This window comes from Etheostoma spectabile, chromosome 15 (assembly GCF_008692095.1).
Source record: "Etheostoma spectabile isolate EspeVRDwgs_2016 chromosome 15, UIUC_Espe_1.0, whole genome shotgun sequence".
Taxonomy (NCBI): domain Eukaryota; kingdom Metazoa; phylum Chordata; class Actinopteri; order Perciformes; family Percidae; genus Etheostoma; species Etheostoma spectabile.
In genome coordinates, this window is record NC_045747.1 from 2,895,036 (window position 1) to 2,911,489 (window position 16,454).

General features: G+C 41.3%; 2 protein-coding genes and 1 long non-coding RNA gene across 3 annotated transcripts in view; 1 reads left to right on the forward strand and 2 right to left on the reverse strand.

Annotated features, from left to right (window-relative positions):
• Positions 1-558: 558 nt before the first annotated feature.
• LOC116703504 (complement C1q tumor necrosis factor-related protein 6) lies at positions 559-7,618 on the reverse strand. The gene is made up of 3 exons (XM_032538270.1): positions 7,219-7,618; positions 4,111-4,319; positions 559-2,720 (listed from the first exon to the last, which is right to left on the reverse strand). The coding sequence occupies exons 2-3, from the start codon at positions 4,304-4,306 to the stop codon at positions 2,167-2,169; spliced, it is 750 nt and encodes a 249-aa protein (XP_032394161.1). The 5' UTR covers positions 4,307-4,319; positions 7,219-7,618; the 3' UTR covers positions 559-2,166.
• Positions 7,619-11,794: 4,176 nt separating this feature from the next.
• The window catches only part of LOC116703797 (uncharacterized), a 17,737-nt gene continuing 13,077 nt past the window's right edge, over positions 11,795-16,454 (forward strand). The window contains exon 1 of the long non-coding RNA XR_004335507.1: positions 11,795-11,806. This is a non-coding gene — a long non-coding RNA (uncharacterized LOC116703797). The remainder of the gene's footprint in view (positions 11,807-16,454) is intronic.
• Positions 12,585-16,454, reverse strand: part of il2rb (interleukin 2 receptor, beta) — an 8,770-nt gene continuing 4,900 nt past the window's right edge. The window contains exons 8-9 of the mRNA XM_032538760.1: positions 16,297-16,375; positions 12,585-15,364 (exon numbers count right to left, since the gene is read on the reverse strand). Of these exons, the coding sequence (XP_032394651.1) occupies positions 14,615-15,364; positions 16,297-16,375 (829 nt within the window). The 3' untranslated portion in view covers positions 12,585-14,614. The remainder of the gene's footprint in view (positions 15,365-16,296; positions 16,376-16,454) is intronic.

Genomic DNA, 16,454 nt, shown 5'->3' on the forward strand with positions numbered 1-16,454 from the left:
ATCACACACATACATAACTGTTAATGTGTATCATGTGTGAGACACCAAACAACTGTCATCAAAAAAAAGCTGATGGGGTCAAAGAAAACGTAGCAAAACGCTAATGCTACATTGCAACGTTTGGGAGAGGAACCAGTTCATTATTAAGCAACTTTCCATCATCCTCAGGGTGTTGCCGGGTTCATGTTTTACCAAAATAAATCTTCGTTACAAGGCTGTTTGGAGACTAGTACAGACGTACCAAACGGATGTGCTCCCTCACTGGCTTCCCACCCACCAACTTTTTCACAGGTATTTGAAGATGTTGGGCCAAGTTATTTTGTCCTACACCGCCAGTGTGCCTGGGAATTTTTCTGTAGCTTTAAGTCAGGGTGAACTGACACACACGTGCATCCCAAACTATCAGAAATGACTGTGTTCCCTTCTAGTAAATTAAAACACTGTGAAGCTGCGTTGACTGACTAGCAGGTAGAAATCATAAAACTTAAGCAGACAGCTACCATCGTATCAGTAGCTTTTAGGGGTATCAACAAAATAGAATAACTAGAAAATCTGTCGTCTGTTTTGCTTGTTTTATTTTGAAAGTTTCGACCCGAAAGTGAGAGCATTTCAAATACTGAGTCACAGTGAGGAACTGCATTACATTTGTGGCTGAAACACAACTTTAATATCAGTATCAACAATGTACAAACACAGTAGTATAATTACTACAATTAAGAGTAATATAAAATTGGAATAACTGCATACATGCATGGAATTTTTGGTTATAAACAAACCGTAAACATGTCAGATTGATTAGAAGCATTTAGAATGAAACATGAATTACAAGGGATTATTTTTCTTGTACGACAGGTTTAAAGTTTTTTTTGTCACGACTTGACAGTTTCGGCTGTTGACTCTGCAGTCGTCTTCAAACTGTCAAGGTATGACAAAAAAACTTTAAGCCTGTCATATTAATAAAAAACACTTGTACATTTAATTAGTAGGGTAAATGAACTTGTTTGGATTAAAACATGAATGACCTTTAACCTGTTAATTGTTCTGTTGTAGTTCCGGTTAGAAAATGTAACACCATATTTATACTGATAATTGTTCTTTTGTAGCACCATTAATGATGATCTTGGTAGTACAATCATACACATGTATTTATACTGATTACTCAGCTGTATCAATAATGGCATATATGTTAGTACCAATGCTAATATCTGTATTAATTGCAGGTAATTGTGTCACAGCTGACATTAGTTTATTTAATATAATTACTTGTCAGATTACACTTTACATTTGGCTAAACGTGACACTAATAAAAAAGAAAGTAAGGAGGGGAAAGGGGGTAATAAGAACCTTCTGACAACTCAAGTACACTTTAAAAGTAAAACATAACTCAGTCATCAAAATATCAAAGTTAATCCAATACGTTAAATGTTATTGGGCGAGAAAACTATGTTTCGTGCAGTTTCACAAACTCAAATCCACACACACCAAAAGTTCGGTTAGCACCATGTATTAGCACCACATACAAAACTCCATAACAGTCCACACTGCAAATGAAACCATGTTCTGTTAGCCCACACAAACCACTGGTTAGTTTTTTTCAATACAGAGAGAGAATATTCAATATCAGACATATTTCAATTTGCATCTTCTGTCACTGAAAGTAAACAGATTATGTCTTTTTGAATCTCTAAAAATACTATTATTTTATTTAATCAATCCAGTTTTACACATTCAGGATTAACTAGAGAAAATTAGCAGCTCATGTTTGACATTTTAAGAAATACACTTATTGGCGAGTTAGATGAGAAGATCAATACCGCTAGGTCAGAATAAGAAAACAAATTAGCATATTTCCCAAAATGTTTGGGGATTATTCCTTTTAATCAAACCATGCATGCTGTTGTGATATGTATGCAGCATAAAGAGAATGAATCTGCTTTTAAAAGTCTGACAATGTTCTGTCAGGGTGATTTTCTCAAAGAGGTATTGCTCATTCTCTGCGTAACCATTTTCAATTCCAGCACCATGTTGAAACCTCCTTTTTCAATCTAAATATAAAAGAAAGAAGAGCACTTTTTACAGTGAACTGCATTCTGCTGCCATGTCAGTTCAATTTGTTTGCTTTCCATCCTACTGAGCTCATCCTCGGCCTTGCCTTCCCTCTCTTATTCACTTTCCCTCCACGCTGCCTTTGATGAGGTATCCATTGAAGGTGATATAGACATCTACATCATCACTGTAAACTGCGTTCTCCCTCTCCCTCTTGTACAGGCGGACCCACACCTCGTCATTTAGCTCCAGCTGCAGCATCACGCTCTGACTCTGCATGATGGAGCGGTCGCTGGGCTGGGCGTACACAATGGCTTGCTCGGTGTCGTTGTGCATGATGTGTAGATAAGTCTCTTTGAAGTTCCACGTGTGGATGTTGACATTGAAGAAGTAGATCCCCGGGACGTGGCAGAGGAACTTCCCATTGAACATGTTAAAGTGGTCGTCAAGGTTGACGAAGACTGTGTCAAACACAAGCGCCTGGTAGGACTCCAGGCTGTGGAGGGATTTGCGGCGGCCGACGGAGAAGGCGGAGTAGTGGACTTTGCAGGGGTCTCCTGGGAGACCTGCCTGGCCCTTAGTGCCTTTTGAGCCCATGGGACCTTTAGAGCCTGGGGGGCCTTCTTGTCCAGCTTTACCTGGTGTTCCTCTGTCGCCACGTTCTCCTTTGTCACCTGCATAGAGGGATATAGGTCATACCACTGTCAAAAGCTACATTTCATTCCCTGGTTTAGACTATGTGGGATAGAGCATAGAATATCTGCTTAGAAACATAGGAGATATTGGATAGGATAGAGCAACCCAATATAATTCTGCTAAATTTAACATCACATCCACTATTCATTTCACTTGTTTTCATTTAAAAAAAAAAAAGTGTATATCCGAATACAAAACACATTTTCCATAAGCCAAGTCTGTGCTGGTTCCATTATTTCCGAATTCTGGATAGTCATCGTGGAAATATTAGTTGTTCATGTGACAAGGGCTTGGAGGATTGGCAGAAATGGCAGCCAAGTGGCAGTGCTCTGAGCTACTGGAAACCACAGCTGTCAGATGGACAGCGCTCTAGCCCAACGGATGGGGGGCAACAGGGGGGCCGGTCATATTCCGAGGGGGGGGCCGGTGCCACCCTGTGCCCCTCTACTTTCTCCGCCCCTGGCAGTGGAGTTAGGTCTGGCAACGTGAGAATAAATTCAAGAAAACTGTTGATGTGTTTTGGGGTTACCGGCTGGATACTTGGTTATAAAGGCTGTAGCTTTCTTTAAATCACAGAAACTGTTAAGTTAGGAATTTGCCTTTGTCTCAGCTGTCCAATGACCTTGATGAGTTCATAAACATCTGCAAAAGGAGCTGAGTCCTTTTAGTATTCTGCAAATAGTACTAAATTCCACCTGTGGGAGCTAGTTTGACAAATAAGACTCCTTCCTACATTTCTTTCATTTTAACTAACCTATGGTTCTAAAAGTCCGATAATATTTATATTTTCTGCATTATTCTCTGCAGTGTGCTTTGAAATCTTCTGAAACCTCTGTCTGTCAATCAGCATAATGTGACCCGGTTATATTAATCATTTTTAATTTATTCCAGCACCTTTTGCACTATTGCAATGCCCAATTGTATTGGTGGTTATAATACTTATAGAGCTTTACATAGATAGATAAATAGATAGATATTTATTGATCCCAATAAAATGGGAAATTATGTTGTTACAGCAGCAAAATCAGTCACACAGCACAGAATATGAATATAAATAAAACACTAGGATACAATATACATTTATGCAATATATATGAAATAATAATAGGACAAAATACAAGAACAAATACTTAAAAATATATTCAAGTTGGGAATACAAAAATGTGCAACTGCTTAAATAGTAGGAGTATGTATATAAACCTATTGGGCAGGTTTCACTTAGTGCACTTAGTTACTTAACCTGCACAATTATCTAGCACCCAGTGATGAAGTGTTAAAAAGTTGTATTGCCTGTGGTAGGAATTTAGAGTTACCATGGACATGTGTAGTATTTGAGGGTCTGCAAATGGCGTGACATAGGTGTAGTACCTTTGAGGATTGTCATGTTGATGTAGGTGCGGACCTCTGGCGCATGGCTGAACCCTCCTGTGGGAGGCTGGGCTCCGCTGCCCTCTTCTGGCTCCAGGGGATCACAGCAGTGCCTGCAGGGGACCGGAGGAGCACCCGGAGGAGGCACCAGGGCCCCCAGCGAGGGGAGGGACACAAGGATGAGGACACCCAACATAGCTGTGCCTACTCTGTAAACCCAGATTTAGTTGTAATTAAAAAAAAAATGTAGTGGTCACTACTTATTCTTTCATGTTTTGTTAAAAAACACATTCATTACTAAATCACATTAGTTGGTTGTAATAATCAGCTTAAGTATGCAGTGCACAGGTCATATTAAGCAGAGATAATTAAGGATGTTACGTTCCTGCGTGGGAGGGCCGGGGTCATTTGATCCGTTCTGTGCTGAAGCGATGCAAAGGCTCATGGGAAAAGAAAAATCCGTTCTGAATGGTTTCTGTCCAAGTTAAAGTGTGTTTTAATAATGCTCTGTTATTGTTTTGGCTATGTTACCTGGGTTTTAGTTTTGTATGGTTGAGGTATGGTAGGTGACAGAGGCCCGGGTGGGGACTGATGGAGTCTGGAGAGACTCCAAAATCAGTAGATCTAACTCATGAGGGAAATGTTCCATGCAATAGAATTCACTTACAGGTTTTAGTGGTTTTCAGTGTCTTCGACTATATGTGATTTCTGGAACATTATGTATTGAATACATTGTCCTTAACAATATGCTGGCATAAAGAAAAAACTATGTTTGTATAGGCTAAAGACATAATTTGTAGTTTTGCTAGACTAATGTCTTTTATTTTTCTGTTTTTCTGCATGTTTAAAGCTATTGTGCGTAGTTTCTGTCTCCCCATGAGGAATTCTAAGTATTGACAACAAAACGGTCGTCACATCTACATGATACAAACTTTTAAATAGAGAACTTTTAAAGGCCTTTGGTTCACAGATCTAAGCTGTCTTGGTGCAGAACGTGGAGTTGAAAGGTTTGAACACAATAAAAGAGGAAGTAAAACCATGGAGAGCTATGAAAAATATAAATAGTTTTAAACAGGAGAGTGGAAGTAACGAAGGACGAGATGAGCTACCAGAGGCGAAGACTATTTTATGCAATTAATGAAATGTACCAGCCGAAATATCAATTGTGCAGCAGCTGTTCAGAAGATAGGATCATTATGTGTCGAGTCATTCCCAGGGTAGTGGGAAAGAGAAAGAGAAATCTTCAATCCTGAGCCTACGAAAACATTGATCACTCAGAAGAGAAGAAACAGGAGTCAGGAACAGTGGAAAAAATGAATGAAGTGAAGCATTCTTACAACGAAATAAGCCCATTTGTCTATGACTTGGTTGTGCATTCACTTGCATTCCACTGGCTGCTTGAGTGAAATGCATGAAAGATTCCTGCAACTAACACATCCACAGCGCTGACTCTGAGAGGTCAAATGGTGCCTCAAACACACACTAATGAGCTTCTCATCCAAATCCTGAAAGTAAAGAAAATGTCAAAATAATAGAAGCAACATGGCAAGGATCATAAATCACCTGAAAAATGACCCTGCAGCCAGCCCATAATGTATCACTAATTAGCTCAGGGAAGGTTGACTACCATTGGCTTATTTTATCCAGAGAAAGTCAGTGGAGTGTTTTTTTTTTTATTACAGAGAGCCAAGCTGAGTAGTTTTCAATGGAAAAGTGATGGCTGTCTGCCAGACTAGTCTATTTTGTAACTGGAACAGTGTGTGCTGCCTGCTGTGTTTATGCAGGACAGCTGTATCCATACTGACTGTTGCATCCTCCATACATGTCTGACAACTCAGTCAGAGACCACATACTTCATAACTTACTTGACTCTTGCAGTTTTGCTATGATCCAAAGACAAAATTTGGACCGATTCTGTTCCTTGGCAATGGAATTCTAAAACTGGACCAGATCGTATTTTTTTTTTCGCATTGATTTACCAGTTTTATTAGGTACATTGGCTCTAATACAATTCAACGTTTTGTCTTTCTGAAAGTTTTTTTTTAAACTGTGTCAGAGAAAGAGATGCAAAGGGAATAAGAGACGCAAAATGAATGCAAAAAGATGCTAAATGACAACTGAGAGATGCAAAATGACTACAAAGTGACACAACGATTACCAGACGCAAAAAAGAAATGCAAACATATATAGGATTGTATTGGCCACATGTATTTGGCCGTGTCATGTCTTATAATCTATCTTTGCACACTTGCTTAAATGCCATTTGCTCTCCCTACAGAAGAATTGTTTAAAAACACTGTTTAGAGCTGTTGCAGTCATCGAAACTCTGATTGTCATCTATACACGCCTACCACATTCCCAACTGTGTGCACTAGAGTGTGTGTGTGTATGTGTGTGTCAAAATATTAGTGTTGGTCCTAATAGTGTTTAACGTACTGGGATGCATCTTGCAGTGGAAATCTGCTGCTTGTGTTCAGGTTCTGTTTGGATTTCTGAACCACACTGACCAGGGACATTACATAACCCATTTGAACTGGAAACTTGTGTAGTTAGTGTGTGTATGTGTGTGTGTGTGTGGGGGGGGGGGGGTCCTGGGGCCGCCTTTTTGGGTATAATAGCCCAAATTTGGTGGCCTGCTGCAACCATCTCATCACATACACTGATCTTAATTATTGCATATGTTTATGAGTTTTTTCCTCCTATAGTTTTTGTATATATTTTTTATTATATATCATTTTTATTATTGCCTATCTGTGTGAGTCTATCAATATATGGATGCTACCTGAGGAACGTGCACACTCGTCTACCTATGGTGCGTTCAAAACCAAACTCCGCGGTGTGGTGCGGGGGACAGAGGTCACCGACGTGGAAAGTGCGGGGGACGTACTCCGTGTCCGCTGTACTATTCATTCTGGACTTTCACAGTATCATCTTAAAAGTTTAGTTAAGACACATGCGGAATATCAACAAGAAAAACACCATAGCTGTTTTAGAAGCTGTTTCCATCTGTATGTGTCCGCTCGAGCGCAACCGCATAACCCCAGCAACGCTCCCTGCCGACACATAACAGCTGATTATCAGAATGATGACGATCAGAATGAATCTCACCTCGTCCACGTCTCTGCAGCCGCTTCAGTCCGATGAGACAGACAGAGGACGGAGGAGAGAACTCCCTGAGTCAGCAGCCCTCTGTCCCTCTGAGCTGTGTCCTGTGTGTGTGTGTGTGTGTGCGCGTCCTCCCAGTGCACACTCACGCAACAAGTGTCAGTAGCATCGGGTGACACTGATCTAAAGATCCGAATCTTTCCTGAAGGCTACAGACCCGATGCTACTAGGTAGTAAAGCGTTTTCTGTTACCTCGACAGGATACCGCCTCCATCCGCGTACATTTGAGCATAACTCTGGTAGACCACCCTCCAGGCTCTGATTACAAACTCCCTAAATCCCCTTGGGTCTGCATTTCCTCTGTGCTGAATTCCTCCATTCCTCATCCCTTGCTCCTGTCTGCTGCAGCTGCAGAGACAGAGAGAGAGAGAGAGAGAGAGAGAGAGAGAGAGAGGGAGACACACACACACACACACACACACACACACACACACACACACACACACACACACACACACACACACACACACACACACACACACACACACACTGTAATCTTTCTTTCCAAAACTGAATTAAGTCTATAATGCTCTGCTTCAAGTTTGTTTTGGAAAGAGACCGGGGGAATGTGATTACAGGACAGAGTATAAAGAATGCATTGAGGGAGAAAGTGAGAGACACAAACCGCAGAGGGGGAGATGTAGAGCACGAGAGGGGAAACCAGACTGAGGACAGACATCCAATCCCTGGGCCTCAAGGGTGTGTGTTGCAGGAAATTATGGGGTTATCCTTTAAAAATGAACATGTGAATGTTCCATGCTAGGTCTTGGCAGATGAAGAGATCAAATGTTATTTGTCGTAGATCCCACCTTATAAAAAACAAAAACAAATGGATGAAAGATGTCTTGGCTGTTGGACTTGCTACCATTTAACAGACACTTCCGGGGATGGACATTTATTGTTCCAACATGAGGACGTTTTGGAACAACAGCCAAAGTTGATTGAACCAGGCAGGTTTGATTCTTGTGGGGTACACTTGTTTTCATTTGTGGAATTTCCTTAGTTTTACTGTTAAGTGGTCCCATTTTTAATAGTAGCCTATTATCTTTTAGGGCAGTAGCTCCTAAACATTATGGTTTGTGGCCCATTAAAGGAAAAGTTTGACATTTTGGGAAATAGGCTACACTTATCAGTTTTCTTGCCGAGGAAATTACACTCTGTTCTGAGAATATAAGAGCCAGGGGCTGCTTAGCTCAGCTTAGCATGAAGACTGGAAACAGCAACTAATCCTTTTCACACTTTGGTTTTTCAGATCAAACAATATAAAGTGTTAATCCGTGAGCTTCAGAGGTGGCGGTCGGTGGATTTTGTTACCTTTGGACAAAGTCAGGCTTCCACTTGTTTCCAGTCTTTGTGCTAAGCCAAGCTAACTGGCTGCTGGCTTTAGCTTCACACAATCTTCTAATCTCAGTCTCGGAAAGAAAGCAAGTAAGCCTATTTCCCACCAAAAAATGTCAAACTATTCAGCAGTTTTTAGAGGTAAAGTCATAAAACTATCCAGTACTTCACAATAAAAATCATAGATGAGATGAGCCAGAACTCTGAAATACAATACAATAAATAAAGATACATACAGTCTCACGTACAGTATTGCTGAAGAACGCTGCAGATGGTTCTGCAATAACTCCACCTATCTATTTTATGAGCACATGTTGCGGTTGTTTGATACAGAACGCAGCAGTCCTGTCAGAGAACAAGAGGCGGATGAGGCAGAATTTGTGCACACGTGTAACGTGAGCACAGCTGTTGAACATTACCGCCCGAGGGTTAAGCTTTCATAGGCTGCTCCGCAGTCCCATCAGATACACATTCCTCTGGTTCTCCGGGCGATGTAAACTATTAGGAGACCCGTCTGAAACCACCTGCGCTATCTTTCTGTGAACATTTACTATCTGTTGACTTTCCCAGCGCGGCCCTTCATTCAGCTCCCCGTCTGACCCCAGTAAACCTCCTCTGGTGTTCTTTGGGTTGCGTTTTATTTGAAAGCATTGCGGTCATAGCTCCCACGTCTCACCCTGTTTCTTATCTATATGATGAGCTTCAGCAGCAGCAGCATCTCACAAACACCACATCAGCGCACACGTGGAATTCTTCCTCTTCTTTGAGCTCGGAGTAAATAAGTCCCATGACCTTTGACCTGTGAGATGAACGGTTTCTTCAGCAGACAAGTAGAGAGGGAGGCTGACGCCATTAGTCCGACAGTGATCGCCCTCTTTACTCAGAATTTCAGGTTTTTGCCTTCTGGCTCTAGGTTCCGATTCCCTGTGAATAAGAGCAACAGGTACAAGAACTCAGCCATTTCACTTGGCAAAGTAGTTTAGTTAGCGATATGATGTGGTTTGTGATGATGGTGAGGATGATCATAAGTAGCATAATGATTACGTCCATGCCGCTGATGTGGACAATTTGTGTTATGATGGAAGAGATGTTGATCATGTATTCAACATGTCCGATCACGTTGCAGTTTTTTTTTTAAATGTTTTGATGTTGTGCTTTGTGCACTGGGGAATGTCAAAGTCGGCCGCAGGTACCTCCTTCAGAATTGCATGACTATGTTGCTTTTCATACAGTATGTTGTACCTTGCTGCAAAACCAATTGCCCTCCGGGGACAAGATAAAGTTGAAAGTTGAACCATTAGCTCTTCTGGGTGTGATGGCGGCTGACCAGATATTTGCACTCCCCTGTGCTAAGATGGTGGAGACTTTCGGGGCCCGAAAGCAGACCCCCCATGTTCTCAGGCAAAACACATTGTTAGTGGCTTACATAATTATAGAGGTTTACATTCAAAGCTGAGAACCAGAGGTGGGTTGCAATTTCAGACCTCAAAGCATTCTTGTGTTTCAGCTCTGGAAAAACACAAGAATCTCACAAATCTGTTGCTCCAAAATGGTCATAAATTGATCTCTGCAAGTCCACATTTCATTATCATTTGCTATTTTGTGGTACATTTTAATCCACAATGAGTGCCATATCCGCATAGTTTGGGAATGGCTCCAGTCTTATTTAAATAAATGAATGGTTCCACACTTAACGGCACAACATATACTCACTATGAAAAAAGACAACCCCTGAAAATAAGGAAAATCCTGTCATACCAAGTACTATCAAAATCTAGCAAGATATGACAAAATAGCTAGAGAAAAACATTCCATCAAATGCACTTATACCGCTGACTTATAATAAAGAGTTCTCCCAAAAGTTAAAAATAATGTTTTTGACATAATATGGCATACAAAAGGGGATCAGGCTTATAAGGGATTTATACCAAGACCCTACATTAATGTTCTTCCAGAAAACTCATTTATTATTTTTATTGAAGGGAAGAGAAACAAAACAGTGTCTTTCACATTCCTACTCTCTGATCATCATACAATGAATAACCTCTCCTCTTTGTATTTAATGTAAGAGAAACATTGGGGCAGAGATTTACAATTCCTGGGCTCTAAAACCTTTAGAGCAACATAGCCCAACGTTTGGTGAACCCTTGTGTGGTGTTTGAAAGAAAAATGATTATGCTATTTATTATTTCTTCTGACTCAAACTCCTTGGCCTTGGCTTATTTTCTGTAAAGAAAATACAAAATAACTTATTTTCAATGACTGCACACGGTACACCCCCACGCATGTCATTCCCTCTCTCTCTCTCTCTCCCTCTCTCCCCCATTTCATGTCTTCAGCTGTCCTGTTAAAACAAAGGTCTAAAATGCCCAAAAAAATAATCTTATAAAAAAGAAGAAAAAAAAGATCTCAGTGAAAGTTAGCAAAGATCCAGGCCTCTTCCTACTGAGCTTGCTTTCCAAAAACATTTCCCCCTGAGTAGATCTGATTTCAAACTATGTGACAAGCTCCTACTCCTGGCTTGGAGATGTATTTCAAATCAATGGAAAAGTGGCACCGCAGGGTGAAGGAGGTTGAAGGTCCGTGTCTCCTTCTCCTCAGCAATGATTCTGGCTTTCTGTTTCTACCCGACCTAAAGAAGGAGAATCACACGGTCAGCCTGACCCCCACATCCTCCTATTTCACTGTGGGTTAGATCCAAAACAAGCCCTGTGGTTTTGGGTCAAAGCTTCCTTTGTGGGATTGACAGAGCAAGCAGAGGAAATTTAAACAAGCTGAGGCTTTACAAAGCCATCCAGCTGGCCACTGTCAGCATGCTCAGCAGAAGGTAATATCCATTGAGTCAAGGCATAGGGATTTAATGTATAAGGACTGGAGTGCCAATTGTTGTACAGACTAGACAACAGACACTAAACAGATCCCAGAGAGAGGAGGACGAGGAAGAATAAGATGAGGACGCCTCGCTGTTTCATGTTTGTTTGGTTTTCTAATGTCACCTAGTGGCAGGATAAATATAGTGCTTCAAAGGAACTTCAGTCTATTCTGGGACATAAATGAAAACAGACATTTACGCTAAAAACCACAGGGTTAAAATTTGACAGTGCAATGCTGGGTTAATTAATTTTACCCATGGGTAGAAAACCATTGGGTCACCAATCAAACCCAAGAAGACAAAGAGGCATTTTGACCCAGTGTTAAGGCTGTGTTACGCTTCTGAAGTGGGACAGGTTGGTCTCCCGTGACATTGAAAAAAGAGGTATAGAAACACAATATCTTGTGCCGTTTCTTACCTGCTTGCTTGCTTACAATGTTTATTTCACACGTCATTATTGTATATTCAAACACAATTTCATGAGGTACAATGATCATATACATGGGAAACCCCAAATAAGCTACTAAAAGCTTTTCGGAGGGGGCCCAAGAACAATAAACATACAACAAATAACATACCAACCAAAAACTCAATTTACCATGGACAAAATAAAGATATTTACAAAAAAAAAACAACAACAACAGATGAACGATCCCAGCACAAATTGTAGCACTTACAACATAATCAACAATATGAAAAAAGCAGTTTTTCCTCGAGACGTTTCTTGAAGATGGAGACAAAATGCGACAATTTCAAGTTTTCGTCGAGGCTCACTGACATGGATAAATAGCATAAATTCTCTGTGAGGTGAACGGATGTTGCTGGTTGTGTCAGAGTTAAATGTCAAACCACACTCTAATACACACACTCACGGCTCACAGACAGGACCACCTGACAGGACATGTAAACACTCAAAACTCTACACACACACACACACACACACACACACACACACACACACACACACACACACACACACACACACACACACACACACACACACACACACACACACACACACACTTTCTCTCACACTTTCAGCACATGTGCCCACCCCTCAGCCCTTGTTCCACAACGACACAGGAAGTCAAAGGGTGACCCATTTCTACAACAAGTTTTATTTTGTTTGGTCTCTGCGCACATGTCATCTCAGCGCAACGGAAATAAACTGCATGTGTTGAGACAAGAGCAGCAGCGTTTACCACTGACCTCAATGATTTACATAAATCTAGAAATAGCAATCTAATAAATATTACACCAATGCTTATACACTTTTTTTTTTTAAATTGTAGATAGTACACTTTACCAGGTGGACGCTCTCTGTTGATGACTAATGGGGATCAATTAGGTGTTGATTTGATCTCTTAAACAGCATGAAATCATTTAGAAAGATGTACAAAGAAAAACGTCAGGGGCAAACCAGCTGCCTTTTGTTTTGACAGTAGATCAGTGCAGACTAAAATCGATTCATTTAATGTATTCAACAGCCTGAGCCATAGTGCCATTACAGATATCATATAGCCTAATATTGTCTTTTTGCATAATGCAACTCTAAAGTGATGCTCAAATGTTCTTTATGAAAAGTAATTCATCACTATTTACATAATCAAAACACATTTAAATCACGTTTCACTGCTTTAAAAAATCCCAGATCTGCCTGCAGGAATGAAGAATTTTGCGATGATATTAGTAGATTTAAAGAGCACTTCAAGATTTAAGTTAAAGAAATGAAAAAGAAAGATAAAAAAACTGTGTTGTTGTAAGTAATGTCTTTTCTTACTTTCACGCTCCGCTTTGTGCAACGTTTAATATGTATTTAAACACTAATGCAAATAAAGCCCGTTGAAAAAAAACGTTCAAAGTACAGTATTGTACACATTCAACAATGAGGTACTATACATCATCCTACAACAGTATACACTACTGGTTCCATCCATCCATCCATCTTCGACCGCTTATCCGGTATCGGGTCTCGGGGGCAGCAGCTCCAGTAGGGGACCCCAAACTTCCCTTTCCCGAGCCACATCAACCAGCTCCGACTGGGGGATCCCGAGGCGTTCCCAGGCCAGGTTGGAGATATAATCCCTCCACCTAGTCCTGGGTCTTCGAGCCCGAGCCCTCCTCCCACTACTGGTTGAGTTTCTGTTTTTTTTTTAAAGATCATTTCTTTTGGCCTTTTGGGCCTTGATTTGGGACAGGACAGCTTAGACATGAAAGTGTAGCGTGAGGGGGAATGACACGCAACAAAGGGCCGCAGGTCGACATCCAGCATCGAGGACCCTCTGTATGTGGGTGCGCGCTCTCCCAGGTGAGCTACCCAGGCACCCAACTGGTTGATTTTTACTCGCCCTCATATATCTGGCTCTATCCCTTCACAGGTTGTTCTTTTAAAGTCAAGTTGTTCTTTAACCTGCTGTGGCAGACTGCCCCTTGGAACACCAATCTCATGAAGACACATTCCTGTACAACCATTGTTCTTAGTAAGCGATCAAAGTCAATCAAATGTTGATTTGGAGTGAATATAGCAACAATGACATAATTATGTAAATGTGTATAAGTTCAATTAAAAGCTGCTCTAATAATTTTTTTCCATTGATCAAAAGATCACCCGACCCTGCTCAGTTTTGGATTTCCTGCTCCACAATTTTACTGTGCGGGTTCACTCTCACCACTTTTATTAGCTTTGTTTTTTAGCATAAATGCTCTCTGTATGCTAGGTGTCCAGCCCCAAACAAAAGACAAAGCTAGCGAGTAGCTGGTGAACACAGTGGGGCATTTAGCAGCTAAGGAGACAGATATTTCCCTCAGGGGCTGGTGGAGGTTGAAACAGATTAACAAAAAAGTAAATTAATATTGGATTTGAATTAATCAAGTGGCCAGAAACATGACTCAAAAGCTCTGGCTTGTTCTGCTGCCCCCATGTGACCAACTGACCAATCGCTGCATGTTTGAAACATGAAAGTCATTAAATTTGCATGAATGCTTTCTCTTTGTCAATGCTGCATCCCACCCTTTAGAAATACTCACTTTCACAATCAGATTAGAATAAACAATCAGGTTCCTAGTGATGCAAACACATTCAATTTTAAAATGATCGAACAGGGATTCTTCCAGGTACATTACACGTTTTCAGATGGATTTATTGCTGAATGTTGTCTGCAGCTCTTTGAGGGTCAGATACCCTGTTTTACAGGGCTCCACGGGCATGGAGGAAGACCTGCACATGGCATCAGCTAGAGGCCAGGCCGCATAGCTGCCACTACTAGCCACCACAAGTACATCTTCCTGTTGGCTATCAGAGGGTATCGGAGTTAAACTGGGAGTGTTAGGAGGGGGTGGAGCAGAGAAGGGGGGGCACATCTGGGAAGGAAGATGGAAAGGGAGAATGATAAGAGGAGGGCTATGGTGATCATTTGAAACTTCTTTCCCTTCCACATCCATGACCATGTTATCTTCTTCATCTTCCTTTCCCATGCCAAAGCCAGAGTCTGGGCTCTGGGGCTCCATCTTCAAGCTCTCATAGGTCGGAGCGGCGTCGAACAAAGGGCAGAGGGAGACGGGAAGGTTGTGATCATCATGATAGGTGAAGTAGGCTGGAGTGGGGTCAGATCGAGCTGAGCCGCCAGAGGAGCTGGACATGAAGTAGCCCATGTTAGAAAAGCAGGATGAAGAGGAGGAGGAGAATTGGTCAACAACTCCGCTGGTGGCTGAGCTAGCCGAGGGGTAGCTCCTGAAGTGAAGCAGGGCGCTGGTGGAGCTGGAGGAGGGAGAGGTGGAGGAGACCACATCCCAGCTTTCGCACACCTCAACCGGGGAGATGCTGTCGCATGGCTTGGCCACGAAGAACGACTCAGAAGCTGTAAGAGGATTCAGCCATTTCTAGGAAAAAAGAAAGAGAGATTTAGAGTGGAAAATACACCAGAAGAATGACACAATAGTGTTTTTACATTAATATATATATTATATATATTTGGAGTTATGGATGTCCTGTTTTTTTCAAAGTATGCGTGAGCCAATGTTTATCTCGGCTTTTCCGAAAGTGCGTGTCAGTGATCTTATGTGAGTTTGTTCTCGGTGTTCGTTTGAATACCAGCAAGAGACAAACCACAGCAAGAGGCTGTTTTTTGTGGTTTCAAGAAGAGTGACACGGCTTTACTTTGTATTAACCTGAAACCAAACTTAAAATAAGCAATAAAATGAATTTAATAGCAGAGGGGTCCCTAACAGTAAAGTCTCTATTTTCCTTGTCCTGACCTGACCACTGGAGCGTTGGCAGTGTGTACTGAAGTATGTAGCCATGAGTAAGCATACTGTGTACAGTAAGAATCAGGGAGGTGCGAATTGGTCCCAGCATTGAACTCTGGGGTACTCCAATTAGGAGAGGGTAGACATTAGACACACATTGAAAACTCCTTCTGGCATCCCAGGTTTCCAACCCATTTCCACAGCCTATTGATTGGTTTGTGATGAATACCTTAATGTCTCTGTTGTGGCTGTAAATCGCAGTCTTGAGCCGCAGCATATTATCATTTTAGTCTAACATTGTCCTTGTGAGCAGACTAAAACACCAACAATGAATCACAAATATTGAAGGATAAATCAGAATTAACTAAATAGAAAGCCTAACATGTTTCTTTATCATATCTCACAGCTGGAAAGAAAAGAACAAGAAAAATTGTAAATAAGAAATTGAAGTGAAAAGTTAATCATACTTGTTGCAAGCAAAACGACGCACATTTGTTAAAAATGTTCTATGTGGTAGGATATAGTGTTAACAATGCTTAATGTCTTGTGAGAACATTTCATTTTACCTTTAGATTTCCTCCGTGGACAGAGTGGAGAGTGTGGAAGGATTTCGAAGGGTTTGGTACTGGCTTCCTTTTGAGGAGCCTGAAACGGCAACATGGGTTTATTAAATTAGACATCCTGCATGTAAACATGTACACACACACACACACACACACACACA

Excerpts from the sequence above, each read along its gene's own strand:
- LOC116703504 (XM_032538270.1), bottom strand. The coding sequence starts at position 4,306 with ATGTTGGGTGTCCTCATCCTTGTGTCCCTCCCCTCGCTGGGGGCCCTG. Across the intron at positions 2,721-4,110 it reads CAACATGACAATCCTCAAAG|GTGACAAAGGAGAACGTGGC; the intron begins GTACTACACCTA and ends CCCTCTATGCAG.